This window comes from Brassica napus, chromosome A1 (assembly GCF_020379485.1).
Source record: "Brassica napus cultivar Da-Ae chromosome A1, Da-Ae, whole genome shotgun sequence".
NCBI classification, from domain to species: Eukaryota; Viridiplantae; Streptophyta; class Magnoliopsida; order Brassicales; family Brassicaceae; genus Brassica; species Brassica napus.
In genome coordinates, this window is record NC_063434.1 from 5,375,793 (window position 1) to 5,387,874 (window position 12,082).

The 12,082-nt window shown below is 35.9% G+C and overlaps 4 protein-coding genes across 7 annotated transcripts; all 4 read left to right on the plus strand.

The window, feature by feature from the left end:
* Positions 1-631: 631 nt before the first annotated feature.
* LOC106431042 (aquaporin NIP1-2) lies at positions 632-3,012 on the plus strand. The gene is made up of 5 exons (XM_013871864.3): positions 632-944; positions 1,098-1,322; positions 1,730-1,948; positions 2,382-2,443; positions 2,549-3,012. The coding sequence occupies exons 1-5, from the start codon at positions 777-779 to the stop codon at positions 2,766-2,768; spliced, it is 894 nt and encodes a 297-aa protein (XP_013727318.2). The 5' UTR covers positions 632-776; the 3' UTR covers positions 2,769-3,012.
* Positions 3,013-3,337: 325 nt separating this feature from the next.
* On the plus strand, positions 3,338-5,000 carry LOC106431126 (oil body-associated protein 2B). 2 transcript variants are annotated; one of them, XM_022708842.2, is made up of 4 exons: positions 3,338-3,782; positions 4,060-4,142; positions 4,224-4,335; positions 4,415-4,847. In XM_022708842.2, the coding sequence occupies exons 1-4, from the start codon at positions 3,494-3,496 to the stop codon at positions 4,669-4,671; spliced, it is 741 nt and encodes a 246-aa protein (XP_022564563.1). In that variant the 5' UTR covers positions 3,338-3,493; the 3' UTR covers positions 4,672-4,847. The 2 variants fall into 2 exon arrangements, with proteins under 2 accessions (XP_022564563.1, XP_013727422.1); XM_013871968.3 differs by having other exon boundaries at positions 3,345-3,782; positions 4,224-4,338; positions 4,415-5,000.
* A 10-nt stretch (positions 5,001-5,010) lies between these two features.
* Positions 5,011-6,640, plus strand: LOC106431217 (cyclic phosphodiesterase). Of its 3 annotated transcripts, none has more exons than XM_022708788.2 (5): positions 5,011-5,250; positions 5,340-5,476; positions 5,670-5,996; positions 6,128-6,182; positions 6,311-6,640. In XM_022708788.2, exons 2-5 carry the CDS (start codon positions 5,405-5,407, stop codon positions 6,511-6,513), a joined length of 657 nt encoding a protein of 218 aa, XP_022564509.1. In that variant the 5' UTR covers positions 5,011-5,250; positions 5,340-5,404; the 3' UTR covers positions 6,514-6,640. The 3 variants fall into 3 exon arrangements, with proteins under 3 accessions (XP_022564509.1, XP_013727507.1, XP_013727559.1); XM_013872053.3 differs by having other exon boundaries at positions 5,340-5,445; XM_013872105.3 differs by having other exon boundaries at positions 5,028-5,250; positions 5,346-5,445.
* Positions 6,641-8,711: 2,071 nt separating this feature from the next.
* Positions 8,712-11,532, plus strand: LOC106431413 (integrin-linked protein kinase 1). Its single transcript, XM_013872248.3, has 12 exons — positions 8,712-9,324; positions 9,420-9,494; positions 9,578-9,673; positions 9,754-9,839; positions 9,922-10,042; positions 10,129-10,208; positions 10,276-10,338; positions 10,424-10,530; positions 10,628-10,713; positions 10,807-10,928; positions 11,050-11,161; positions 11,253-11,532. The coding sequence occupies exons 1-12, from the start codon at positions 8,992-8,994 to the stop codon at positions 11,349-11,351; spliced, it is 1,380 nt and encodes a 459-aa protein (XP_013727702.2). The 5' UTR covers positions 8,712-8,991; the 3' UTR covers positions 11,352-11,532.
* The last annotated feature ends 550 nt before the right edge of the window (positions 11,533-12,082 follow it).

Here is a 12,082-nt window from a genome sequence, read left to right on the forward strand (position 1 = left end):
TATTTTCTAGAAATTTGATATATAAGAAAACGTATTATCTACTTATTATTAACTCATAACTTGCAAAATAAAACTTGTAACCTTTTACATTTTATCATAAATTGTCTTGTAAAAACGACCAGGAAAAAAAATCATATATATAGATTTTGTCTCCCCGACAAGATTGATGTATTTTATGAAAGTCATTTTTTACATATTCTTCAATTTAAAGCATGAAAAAATAATATAGCAGTATTTTATGGAAGTTTCTATCCAATGAATATGGATAACTACGACTTTAATGATATGGCGATCACATTATAACCGCATGACGTCGAAAAAAGTAAATGATTTTTTTCAACTTAAAAGAAATATAGGAGACACTAGACAACATTATTTTAAATACTATATTACAAAATTTTAATCAAGAGAATTAGAATATTTTTCTTCAAAATCTACATCTTATCCAGATAAAAATTTGGCGGACATTTTGTTATAATAAATAAGCCAATATATTAATTTGTTTCCTTTGTCAAAAGGAAAAATATATGGTAAGTTCTTAACAAGGCACAAGTACTAATGAAAAAGATACAAATACATTTCATCTGTAATTGATAATATTAAATGGTCAATATTAAATCATGAAAAGTCTAATCTCTCTCGCTCTCTCTCTCCCTCTCCCTCTCCCTCTCGATTTGCCAATAAATAGAAGATAATTGCCACCAAACACTTTCACACAAGTCATAACAGTCCGTTCAAAGATATCATCTTCTTTTCTTTTAATCGTCTTCTTTGTTATGGCGGATATATCGGGAAATGGCCACGGCGACGCCAGAGAAGGAGCGGTGGTGGTGAACATCAATGAAGAACACGAACATCAACAACATAAAGAAGCTATTCACATCTCAAAACCCATGAAGAAACAAGACTCTCTCCTCTCAATCTCTGTCCCTTTCTTACAAAAGGTTTTCACTTCTGTAACTCTCAATCCTTTTTTTTATGTGAAAATTTAACTCTCAATCTTCAAGAACCTTTTATATGTTTGGTGTTCACTCTCTGCTTGATTCATTTCTTCTGATAAATTATTTTACTCTCTTTTATAATTGCTCCGTATTCAGTTGATGGCTGAGATTTTGGGAACCTACTTCTTGATATTTGCTGGTTGTGCATCGGTGGCTGTGAACGCCCAACACGACAAAGCCGTGACTCTTCCAGGGATCGCCATCGTTTGGGGACTCACCGTCATGGTTCTTGTTTACTCTCTTGGTCACATCTCCGGCGCTCATTTCAATCCGGCCGTCACAATAGCATTCGCTTCTTCCGGCCGTTTCCCTCTGAAACAGGTCAACACATGCACACATAAATATATATCGATTAAGTTTTGTTTTTATGTGTCAATTTGAGTTTAATGAACAAACTAGAACCTTGGCGTTTTGTGATTGATAGGTCTAGCTTAGCTGTCGTCTTGATTGTGTTACACGGAAATATTTTGTATTTTTTTTCTATAATATGTAACATTTTAAAGAATTTTAACCAATAATAGTTCTAAGTTTTAGCTAGCTAGAAAAAAAAACATTGTTTTGATTGTACAACGAACTTTTTATTAATACAAAACTAAAGTTTTCCTTTCACATCTTTAGAACTTCAAATTTTAGACAGTTTAAGGGGGTTTTTCAAAACTGATCCATTTTTCTTAATGCGACATTAAATGAAACTTTCTCAAATTTATTTATATTTTTTTATATTTTAGGTCCCTGCTTATGTGATATCGCAAGTGATCGGATCGACGCTTGCCGCGGCGACTTTGCGGCTGTTGTTCGGACTTGATCAAGACGTTTGCAGTGGGAAACATGACGTGTTCGTTGGAACATTGCCGGCGGGATCAGATTTACAGTCGTTTGTAATAGAGTTTATCATCACTTTCTACCTAATGTTCATCATTTCCGGCGTCGCCACCGATAATAGAGCGGTTGGTATTTCACAATATTCTTATAAATGATATACTGCATGGAAATTAGATATGTTCAAAGTTGATGGCTATTTGTTGGGTATTCTTGCAATTTTAAAGCATGCTTGTTTTACTACTTTAGCTAATTTAGCTAATATATTTTCCTTTCATATACTTTAGTTTAAAATAATCTAATCAGGGAAATAATGTACTTTAAGGTTGCTTTTAATGAAAATGGACTACGTAGTACGTACATTAGTTTATACTTTAGTTTTTATCTTTGATTTTAAATTTTCACTCCTAGGAAAATAATAATACTTGAAAAGGTCCTTTTCTAGTTGACTTTCTTCATTTGTATGTGTTGTTGCGTTGACCTCAGCAATTACACATGTAGTCTTTGACCCTTGTAATCTTTGAGAAACTAATTAAAAGTGGACCCATATGTAACAATCAGATTGGAGAACTTGCCGGACTAGCAGTAGGGTCTACTGTGCTACTTAACGTGATAATTGCCGGGTAATATATTTACTCATAACATCTCTATTTGCTAATTGCTACTACTGTGCATATTTTTCTTTCACCACTAAAACATTACACATCTGTGTATATTTTTGTTGTCAGACCGGTATCGGGAGCTTCGATGAATCCTGGAAGGAGTTTGGGACCTGCAATGGTATACAATTGCTACAAAGGAATATGGATATACATAGCGTCTCCAATTCTTGGTGCGGTTGCGGGTGCATGGGTTTACAACACGGTTAGATATACCGATAAACCGCTGCGTGAAATTACTAAAAGCGGCTCCTTTTTAAAAGCTTTGCAAAACAGTAGCTCTCGTTAAGAAACAAATTAGTGGCTACGTTAAGTTAGTCATCAGAGGTTTAGTTGTATCAATCAGAAGTAAAGGGGATAATTTGGTTTTTGAGTTTTTTTTTCTAAGGAAATAGCTCAGGGACGCACTAAGTTTGAATGAGGGTGTGGTATATGATCCACTCATTTTTGTTTTCTTTAAGTAGTTAGTGTATAATTTACCCCTAATCAATATATTTGTTATGTGTGCCTTATACTAAATAAGTTTCTGGATACACCCGCGAAAAGAGTAAACATGCATGGTATGTATACATAAATTATAGGTACTGCTTTGACCGGGCCTTAGCTATATTTATCTCTTCTCTCATTTTAATGCAAAAGATTCTATCTTCATATTTATGGCAAACTGTCTCATTGTATATTTAAAATAACTAATTCAATTTTGGAAGCCATTAAATAAAAATAAAACAAAATTTTCAGAAGTTATTATTTGGAACTTGTCAAAAAGAAAGCACAAAATTAGGGAGTTAGAAACATTGCCAAGTGTGCAACACTTTGTCCAGAGCTTAAGAATCGACCACGTGTGACAGTGTCCGGAAATGCCAACATTAACTTGGCTATTATCCGCCGCATCAGTTTTCTCTAATGAGTGTCACATTCATATCAAAAACGTCATATTTACCTCATGCAACATCACTCCTCTCTCGCTCTATTATAAGACCATAACACAGAACAAGGCCTTTTGGTCGCTTAACGATGGCGTCAAGTGATAAAGTTCCGGTGGCGTGTCCGGCAAGCACCGGAGAAGGTAAGGAGCCTATGGGAGATCCGACGAAGACCACAACGGCAATGTTAGACAAAGGAACGGCTATGTTGCAGTCTATGAAACCGATCAAACAAATGAGTCTACATGTGTGTTCATTCGCTTGCTATAGTCACGATCCTGGCCGTCAGATCGAGGTTCATATGTACGGTCACCGTGTAAACCAAGACTTTCTCCAATGTGCTGTCTACGATTCCAATTCCTCTAAGGCTCATCTCATCGGTACATATATACCTCGACCTCTATTGTTTGTTTACGCTTGTGACGTGTACAATTTCGGGATGAACTTCAACTAATAACTTTGAAACTGTTTACATAGACGGTTAATGGATGTGCCTGCATGCAGATTTACGTGCGTATAATCATTGATTATTCGTATGGTATAAGTGTGTTTAAAACGTTTTGACTGCTAGAGGCTAGAGCTTTAATTGGAGATTATGACTTTTGAATTACAGTAGTATGATTTATGAATTTGTTTGTTCTTGCATTAAATTTCTAGGGATCGAATATATAGTGTCAGAGAAGTTATTCCAAAGTCTCTCACCCGATGAACAAAAGCTTTGGCACTCGCATGACTACGAGGTTTTACGATTTCGAAACATTTTCAAAATGTTTGCTATTTACGGGATAGTCAAAAATAATAGAAGCGAGTGTTGTTTGTAGATCCAAATGGCTCTTCTAGTAACTCCAAGGGTCCCAGAGCTCGTTGCGAAGCCGGAGCTTAAGAATCTTGCCAAATCTTACGGAAAATTTTGGTGTACATGGCAAATCGATCGTGGTAATAATTTACTATATATTTGATATAGTAAACCAACCATATATTTATTTAGGGTTTCTTGTTTTGTCTTTTAAAGGAGATAGATTACCACTAGGTGCACCATCATTAATGGTTTCGCCACAAGACGTGAGTCTCGGGAGGATAAAACCGGAGCTGGTGAAAAAGAGAGATGAAGAACATGGAATTTCGACGGAATCGTTGAAGCCGTCACGGGAAGGGATTTGCGGACCGGAGAAAAAGAATCTGATTGCTGATTATTGGGTTCGGTTTAGGACAGGCTTTGCGATTGATGTTGTTGAGACAGATATGAAGAGGACAGCTCCCTTCCCGTGACACACTGTTTGTTTGTTTTTTTTCCTTTCATGAATCTTGAGACATTTTATGTTCGTAAGCTTATCCAAGGTTTTTCGTTCTTACCACAAATTTTAAAAAAAAAATTATAAAAAAAATTATAAAAAAATTCGAATTTAAAAACATATAATTTAAAAGTAGAAAAAAATTATTATTTTTTATTTTATTTTTATTATTTTTTATATATCTAAAATATTAAAATTTTTTTACTTATTAAATGAAATATTTTGATATTTTTTTTTATAATCTATTTTTATGATCAAAACTTGAAAATAATTTATTTAAAAAAATTGCTATAAGCAAGCCTATGTGGGGACAATTTGTAAAATGCCCATAAACCGCACATCACGATGTCTGCAACGTTGAGTCAACGCGGTCAACGTCCAACACTTTCGTTTTTGACTATTGTTTTATACTTTACAAAGATTTCTCTCTTTCTCTCTGACTCTCTCTGAAGCTCTCCACGATGAAGCACAAAGTCTCCAAGAGAGTAATCTCTCTCAAATGGGTTACGTTCATCTGCATCTCCTTCTTCGTCCTCGGAGCAATCTTCACCTCAAAGTTTCATAAATCCTCCACCTTTATCCTTGTTGTTCTTCTCCAGTCTTTCTTGTTCGATTTTCGTTGATGGAGATTATTGCTTCGTGAAGTTTCAGGTCATGGGAGCCGTCGTCTGATTCCGGAAGCCAACTAATCTCACAGCGCGGTCGTGATCATGAACTCCAGATTGTATCAGACGATTGTGCTCATAAGAAAGTATGCTTCTTTGATTCAATTTCAGTTAAGAGTGTGTGATTCTTGATTGCCTAGTGGTGGTGAACTGAAGATTTTTGTTTTTTTTACCATAATGATCGAAAATAACTAACTACTTAATAGAGGTGATGATATTGGGCTTCGTATAGGCCCATTAGATATAGTCCAAATTCTAAAAGGCCTTCTTCTTCCTTAGAACTAACGCCATTTCTTCTGGGATCAAATAGCGTTTGCGTCTGGATTGCAAAGTCAACGGAATCATGGAAGAGGTGAAGAAGAAGAAGGACGTATACTCGGTGTGGGCATTGCCGGACGATGAAACGGAGCCGCGGTTCAGAAAGCTAATGGAAGCTCTGAGATCCGAGTTCTCTGGCCCAAGATTCGATCCTCACGTCACCGTCGTCGGAGCCACGAGTCTGACGGCAGAAGAGGCGAAGAAGATGTTCGAATCAGCTTGTGACGGTCTGAAAGCTTACACCGCTACGGTAGATCGCGTCTCCACCGGAACTTTCTTCTACCAATGCGTTTTCTTGCTTCTCAAATCCACCCCTGAGGTAAATAAAAATCCCAGCTTTTCACTTTCAAAGATTCGACCTTTCTGATGAATCATTACAAAGGGATGACCTTGGGTTTGGTTTTTGATAAAAAGATATGTGTTTTTATGTGCTGTTCTGTTTATTTACAGGTCATGAAAGCTGGTGAGCACTGTAAGAACCATTTCAAGTGTTCCACTACCACACGTAAGCTCTTTTGTCTTTTAAAACTTGTTTTTGGAACTCAAAGCTGTAGATCATTAGTTGTCTTAAGGTATTATTAGCTGTCTTATTTGTTTTTGTCTTATGTCGAAACTTCATTTTTGCTAACGCAGCTTACATGCCGCATCTGAGTCTGCTTTACGCCGAGTTAGATGAAGAAGGGAAGAAGAAAGCGCGGGAGAAAGCTTACACACTCGATAACAGCCTCGATGGACTGAGTTTCCGGTTAAACCGACTTGCTCTCTGCAAGACCGATACAGAAGATAAGACTCTCGAGTCATGGGAGAAAGTGGCTGTGTGTAATCTCGGTCCTTGAGAAAAAAAAGACTAAAAGTTCGGTTCTGAGTCTGTAATAAAAGGTCTCAATATACTTTGCATAAGAACTCATGTGTACCCATCTCTTCTTTACTCATCGAATAAAATTACGATACTAATTCGCGGCATACTGCACCAGTTTCTCTAAAAGCGTCGCATGAAGTTTGCATATTTAGCCAAAAGAAACGACTCTCGAGCTCTACTAGAGCTGCTCTAGTAGTGAGGCCTTTTTTAGTTTTTCATATTAAGTGTATATAACATTTGGGTCAAAATGTCAAGGCTTCATACGATTAATCCAAAAGGTATTTAGGTGAAGCTGTTAGGGGTACAAAACGCAGCGCCACTTAACAAACGCAGGAGAATGAAGAGAAGAAGGGCATGTTGGGATGTAGTCTTGGTTTAGTGTAGTATGATTTCCATGGTTGATGCCTTGATGGATTGGTTCATGCTTGTTACTTATATGTAATGTTTGCGTTTGTGTGATTCTTGTTTGTTTCTGGTATTGTGATAAGATTTGATGACAATATGAAATGAATTTGCTTATGTTATATAAGTAAAAATATATGTATCTTATGGGACTATTCTTTTAGGTTAGTTAACTGGTTTGGTCTTATCTCTTGTGTCTTGAAGACGGGCAGACGGGTGAGCTATTCAAGGATTTGAATATTGGATTCTTATCAGAGATTCAGAATGATAATAGGATGATTTAGAAATAATAAAATAAGCAGTCAATCTGGAATGTAGTTGACATTTGCTACTAAACTACTTATCCCAAAACGTTTGAATTGAAATCAAAGGATGAGAATTGTTAAAAGTTTTTTTTGGGTGTAAATGTTAAGAGAATTGTTAAAAGTTGGGTGTATATTTTTTTTAATGATCAACTGTTTACGTAGATAATCTAATATTTTTTTGTTGTCAAACGAAATTTTAATTATTAAGATGCTATGAAATCTATAGTAAATAGTGTTCCCTCCGTTTCAGATTAATTGTCGTTGTATGATAAATCTTTTGTTTCAAAATTTGTATTGTTTTATTGTTTTAATGCAAAATTTATTAATTTATTAATTTTTATATATTTTAATTGGTTGAAATGTAGTTAGGTGTATTGGTAATAATGTTTTTATCTAGTAAATATACAAAACTAAATGTTTTTTTAATCTGTGTGCCGAAGTCTAAAACGACAAATAATAAAACGGAGGGAGTATATGTCAATTTAAAAGAAGCATATAGGTATCTGGTGAGAATATTCTTTTCATAACAATTAACAAAAGGAGCTTTAAAAAGTATCTCTACCAAAAGAGGAATTCATTTGGAACGTAGTTGACATCTGCTACTAGATTAGTTAGAAAATTTCCAAACGGTTGGATTTTAGTTAAGAGATAAGAAACTATTATAAAATTATCAACCACAATGTATGTTAGACAACTTGTCATTAGCTGAGAGACAAACAAGTTGATTACCTATATTATATGCACAAGTCTTAAAATATGAACGTCAGAATATTGACCTAGCAACTTGCATGTATAATACGTACATGTTTCAAAGTTTAAGAACTATTTTATATTTGAAAAATAGTTAAGCATTAAAAAGATGCTAAACTCATACAATTTTCACATGTTGTGAAGTTGAATAGTAAAATTTGACGACTTTTTGTAAAATGAAACTAGAAAAAGAGATGAGGATGAAGATGTCAATCTCTTTTTTTTTACGAAGATGTCAATCTCTTAACCTAGTCAATGTGTACATCAATGAATCAGATCACATACTTAACATGAAACCTTATCCAATTAGTTATTTTCCTTGGACAACTAAAGTGGCTATTATAAAAAAATATATAAAAGACAACTAAAGTGGCCTGCAAACTCATATTTTTATAATTTTAAACAAGTGGAAAAATAATGTAATCGTTTGGGAAATCAAAAGGAAATAGAATTGAAATGTTTCTCTTATGTCGTATCCTCTTGAAGTCTTTGTCCACAGGTACCTACTTTAACTCGAACAAACCAGGTTGGCTACAGAAACAAAAATGCGTCGGCGAAAGCAAAACGTTATCGTTTCAAACGAATCGAATATCACACGTGCGGAATCATCCACACCGTTATTACCAACCTGACTGTCAAAACTCAACGGCTCAGATCCTTCATTTAATTTCGTCAACGCGTTCTTACCGTGGTAGCGACAGAGATGACGTCTCCTTTCCAAAAGAAACTGTCCTCTCACGCGCTTAAAGTTCACGTGACACAAACACGCTCAGACAGAAGCTGGCTCTCTCCTTCTTACCCGACGACTTTTTAAACGACCGACCAGCTTTCTCTTCTACATTACGGCACCACACACGACACACCTATATAAACCAAACCAACACTTCGATCTCTTAATCGGATTGTGTGAATCAGTTTGTCTTTTCTTGATACCCTCGTCGAGATTTCCTCAAAGGTCGGAGCTTTCAGGGTTTTAAAGGATCGAATTAGTTTAAAAGATGGAAGATGATTACAAAACGCCGCGTTTTACGATTGGTCGGCAGTCGTCGATGGCGCCGGAGAAGATCCCGGAGCCGTCGATTCACTCGGAGGAGGAAGTGCTGGAGGACGGAGAGGAGATCGACGGCGGTGTGAGGCTTATGTATCTGTGTAACGAAGGCGACGTCGAAGGGATCAAGGAGCTTCTCGATTCAGGGATCGATGCTAATTACAGAGACATTGATGATCGGACTGCTCTCCACGTGGCGGCTTGTCAGGGGTTGAAGGATGTCGTCGAGATTCTTCTCGATCGGGGAGCAGATGTTGATCCTAAAGATCGTTGGGGAAGCACGGTGAGAAGAAAAACAAAACCCTTTTTAACTCTTCGTAAGATCTCTCTGGTTTTGTTTGTGTAATGATGGAATCTAATACATTTTGATGAACGCAGCCACTTGCAGATGCGATATTCTACAAGAACGTTGATGTAATCAAGATTCTCGAGACTCATGGAGCTAAACATCCTGTAAGAATGTGGTTTTGGTGTTTTGATTGTTTCTCTTTATTATATTTATTCGTTATTTGTTGACACTTTTTGTATGTTATCAGATGGCTCCAATGCATGTGAAGACTCCTCGTGAGGTTCCTGAATATGAAATCAATCCTAGTGAGCTTGATTTCACTCAAAGCAAAGAGATAACAAAGGTTTAAAAACATTGTCATTAATGGATCTCTCTTACCGATTGTGTTCAGCTCCTTTTACTGAAAACCTTCTTTATATTCAGGGAACTTACTGTATGGCAATGTGGCGTGGGATTCAAGTCGCGGTGAAAAAGCTCGATGATAAAGTTTTAAGCGATGATGATCAAGTGTAAGTGGGAATAGTATCTTGTGTAGATACTAATGAGTTTTCAGATTCCAATTCTTTACCATAATCGTTTTGGTGCGTGCAGGAGGAAGTTCCATGACGAGCTTGCGTTGCTCCAAAGGCTAAGGCATCCAAACATTGTTCAGTTTCTTGGTGCTGTAACTCAAAGCAATCCTATGATGATTGTTACTGAATACTTGCCTAGGGTATGGACTTTCTCTGTTACATTTCTTTTTTTGTTTTATTTCGCTTCTCGAAACAAAGATCTCATTTTTGATGAAACATTCTTCAGGGAGATTTGCGTGAGTTGCTCAAAAGGAAAGTACAACTAAAACCAGCAACTGCTGTTAGATACGCCCTTGACATTGCAAGGTATGCGCGTTTTATAAATGTTCTTAGGGATTATAAGAGTGTCTTCTTACCTTTTGGATTCTTATAGGGGAATGAGCTATCTTCATGAGATCAAAGGAGACCCTATCATCCACCGCGATCTTGAACCTTCGTGAGTTTCACACTATCCATATCTTTGGTCTTACCGTGGACAAGCTCTTTTATTTTCTGACAATGGTACAATTATTTATTTGCAGAAACATATTGAGGGATGATACAGGGCATCTGAAAGTTGCCGACTTTGGAGTTAGCAAGCTTGTTACTGTTAAAGAAGACAAGCCTTTCACATGTTTAGACACTTCTTGTAAGTTCTTTATCTCTCACCCATCTGCTTGGTCAAGAGTCTTGATTACTGTATATGTTATGATTTAAATTTTATTGTTGTTATATCCACATTATAGGTAGATATATTGCTCCTGAAGTTTTCACTAGCGAAGAATACGACACAAAAGCTGATGTTTTTTCCTTTGCTTTGATCGTTCAAGAGGTAAGTTAAAACCCTTTTTTTATTTTTATTTTTGGTTTGCTCTTTACTGCTTTTTTCATGTAGTTTATTCCTTTAAATGTTGGATTTTTTTAGATGATAGAAGGAAGAATGCCCTTTGCTGAAAAGGAAGACAGTGAAGCTTCAGAAGCTTATGCTAGCAAAGAGCGGCCATTGTTCAAAGCTCCATCAAAGCTTTACCCTCATGGACTTAAAACGTCAGTCTTACTCTCTCTCTTCACCATCGAAACTGAAAAAGGACAGTTTTGCATCATAGATTGGTTTAGTTCATTTCTCACTAACCGGTTAGGTTCGGTCCGTTTTTTTTGTATCCCATAGGTTGATAGAAGAATGCTGGCAAGATAAACCGGCCAAGCGACCTACTTTCAGAGAGATCATTAAAAGACTTGAGTCTATTCTTCATCATATGGGCCACAAGCGACAGTGGAGGGTACTACTGAGTTTGTTCTTTTGTTTGGTTTCTGGATTTTGTTTATTTATGTCCTCTCTAACCTGTTTCTTCTTCCACGTTTTTATATCAGATGAGGCCATTGACATGCTTTCAGAATTTCGAGCACAAGAAGAAACATAATTGGGATATGAGCAGCCATGACGGCTCATCATCCGGTTCACATTTGTGATTCTTTTATCCGGCCTAAGAAATGATTCTTGTGTTTTCCTTCCGGTTTAGTTTGGTTTACCCCCCCCCCCCCAAGATCTGCACTTTACTGTAGTATAAAAATTGCTGTAAAACCTCAGGATATATTTGTTGTTGTAATATAAAATTTCCAAAATTTATGATTCTACCTTATATGATCCTTATTTCGAATTGTAAGAAATATGAAAATTGTTAAATTTAACAATTTTCATGTGTTATTAGCTTGATTGGGAGAACTTGAAACTTGCAAGTAACTTCAAAATCAGTATGGTGCTCTTTTTTTTTCTGATCTGCAGCTTTCTTCAATATGTACTTTTTGTGTTGTTTGCTAAGAAAAAAGAATTGGGGTATTTATCATAGGATCTTATGCGAGTGCGACTTTTATATCAAAACCTTAGTCTAAATTTTGAACTTTATACAATTACACGAAATTTCATGTCTACCACAAAAGAAAATATGCATCAAAAATTATGAAAACGCACATATAATTTATATACATTTCTATGAGGGTCCCTACAACAGCTTCTTTATTTGGAAACTGTATTATTTTGTTTTCGATTGTAGGCATTCATTGCATAGGTTAACATAATTTCATAATGGATGAATTTGATTTAGCGGTTGATTGGTTCTCTTATAACATTTTCTATCACTTCGTACAATTTTAAACCTTAAAAAATATAAAATTATTTAAATTTAAGATACATAGAATACTTT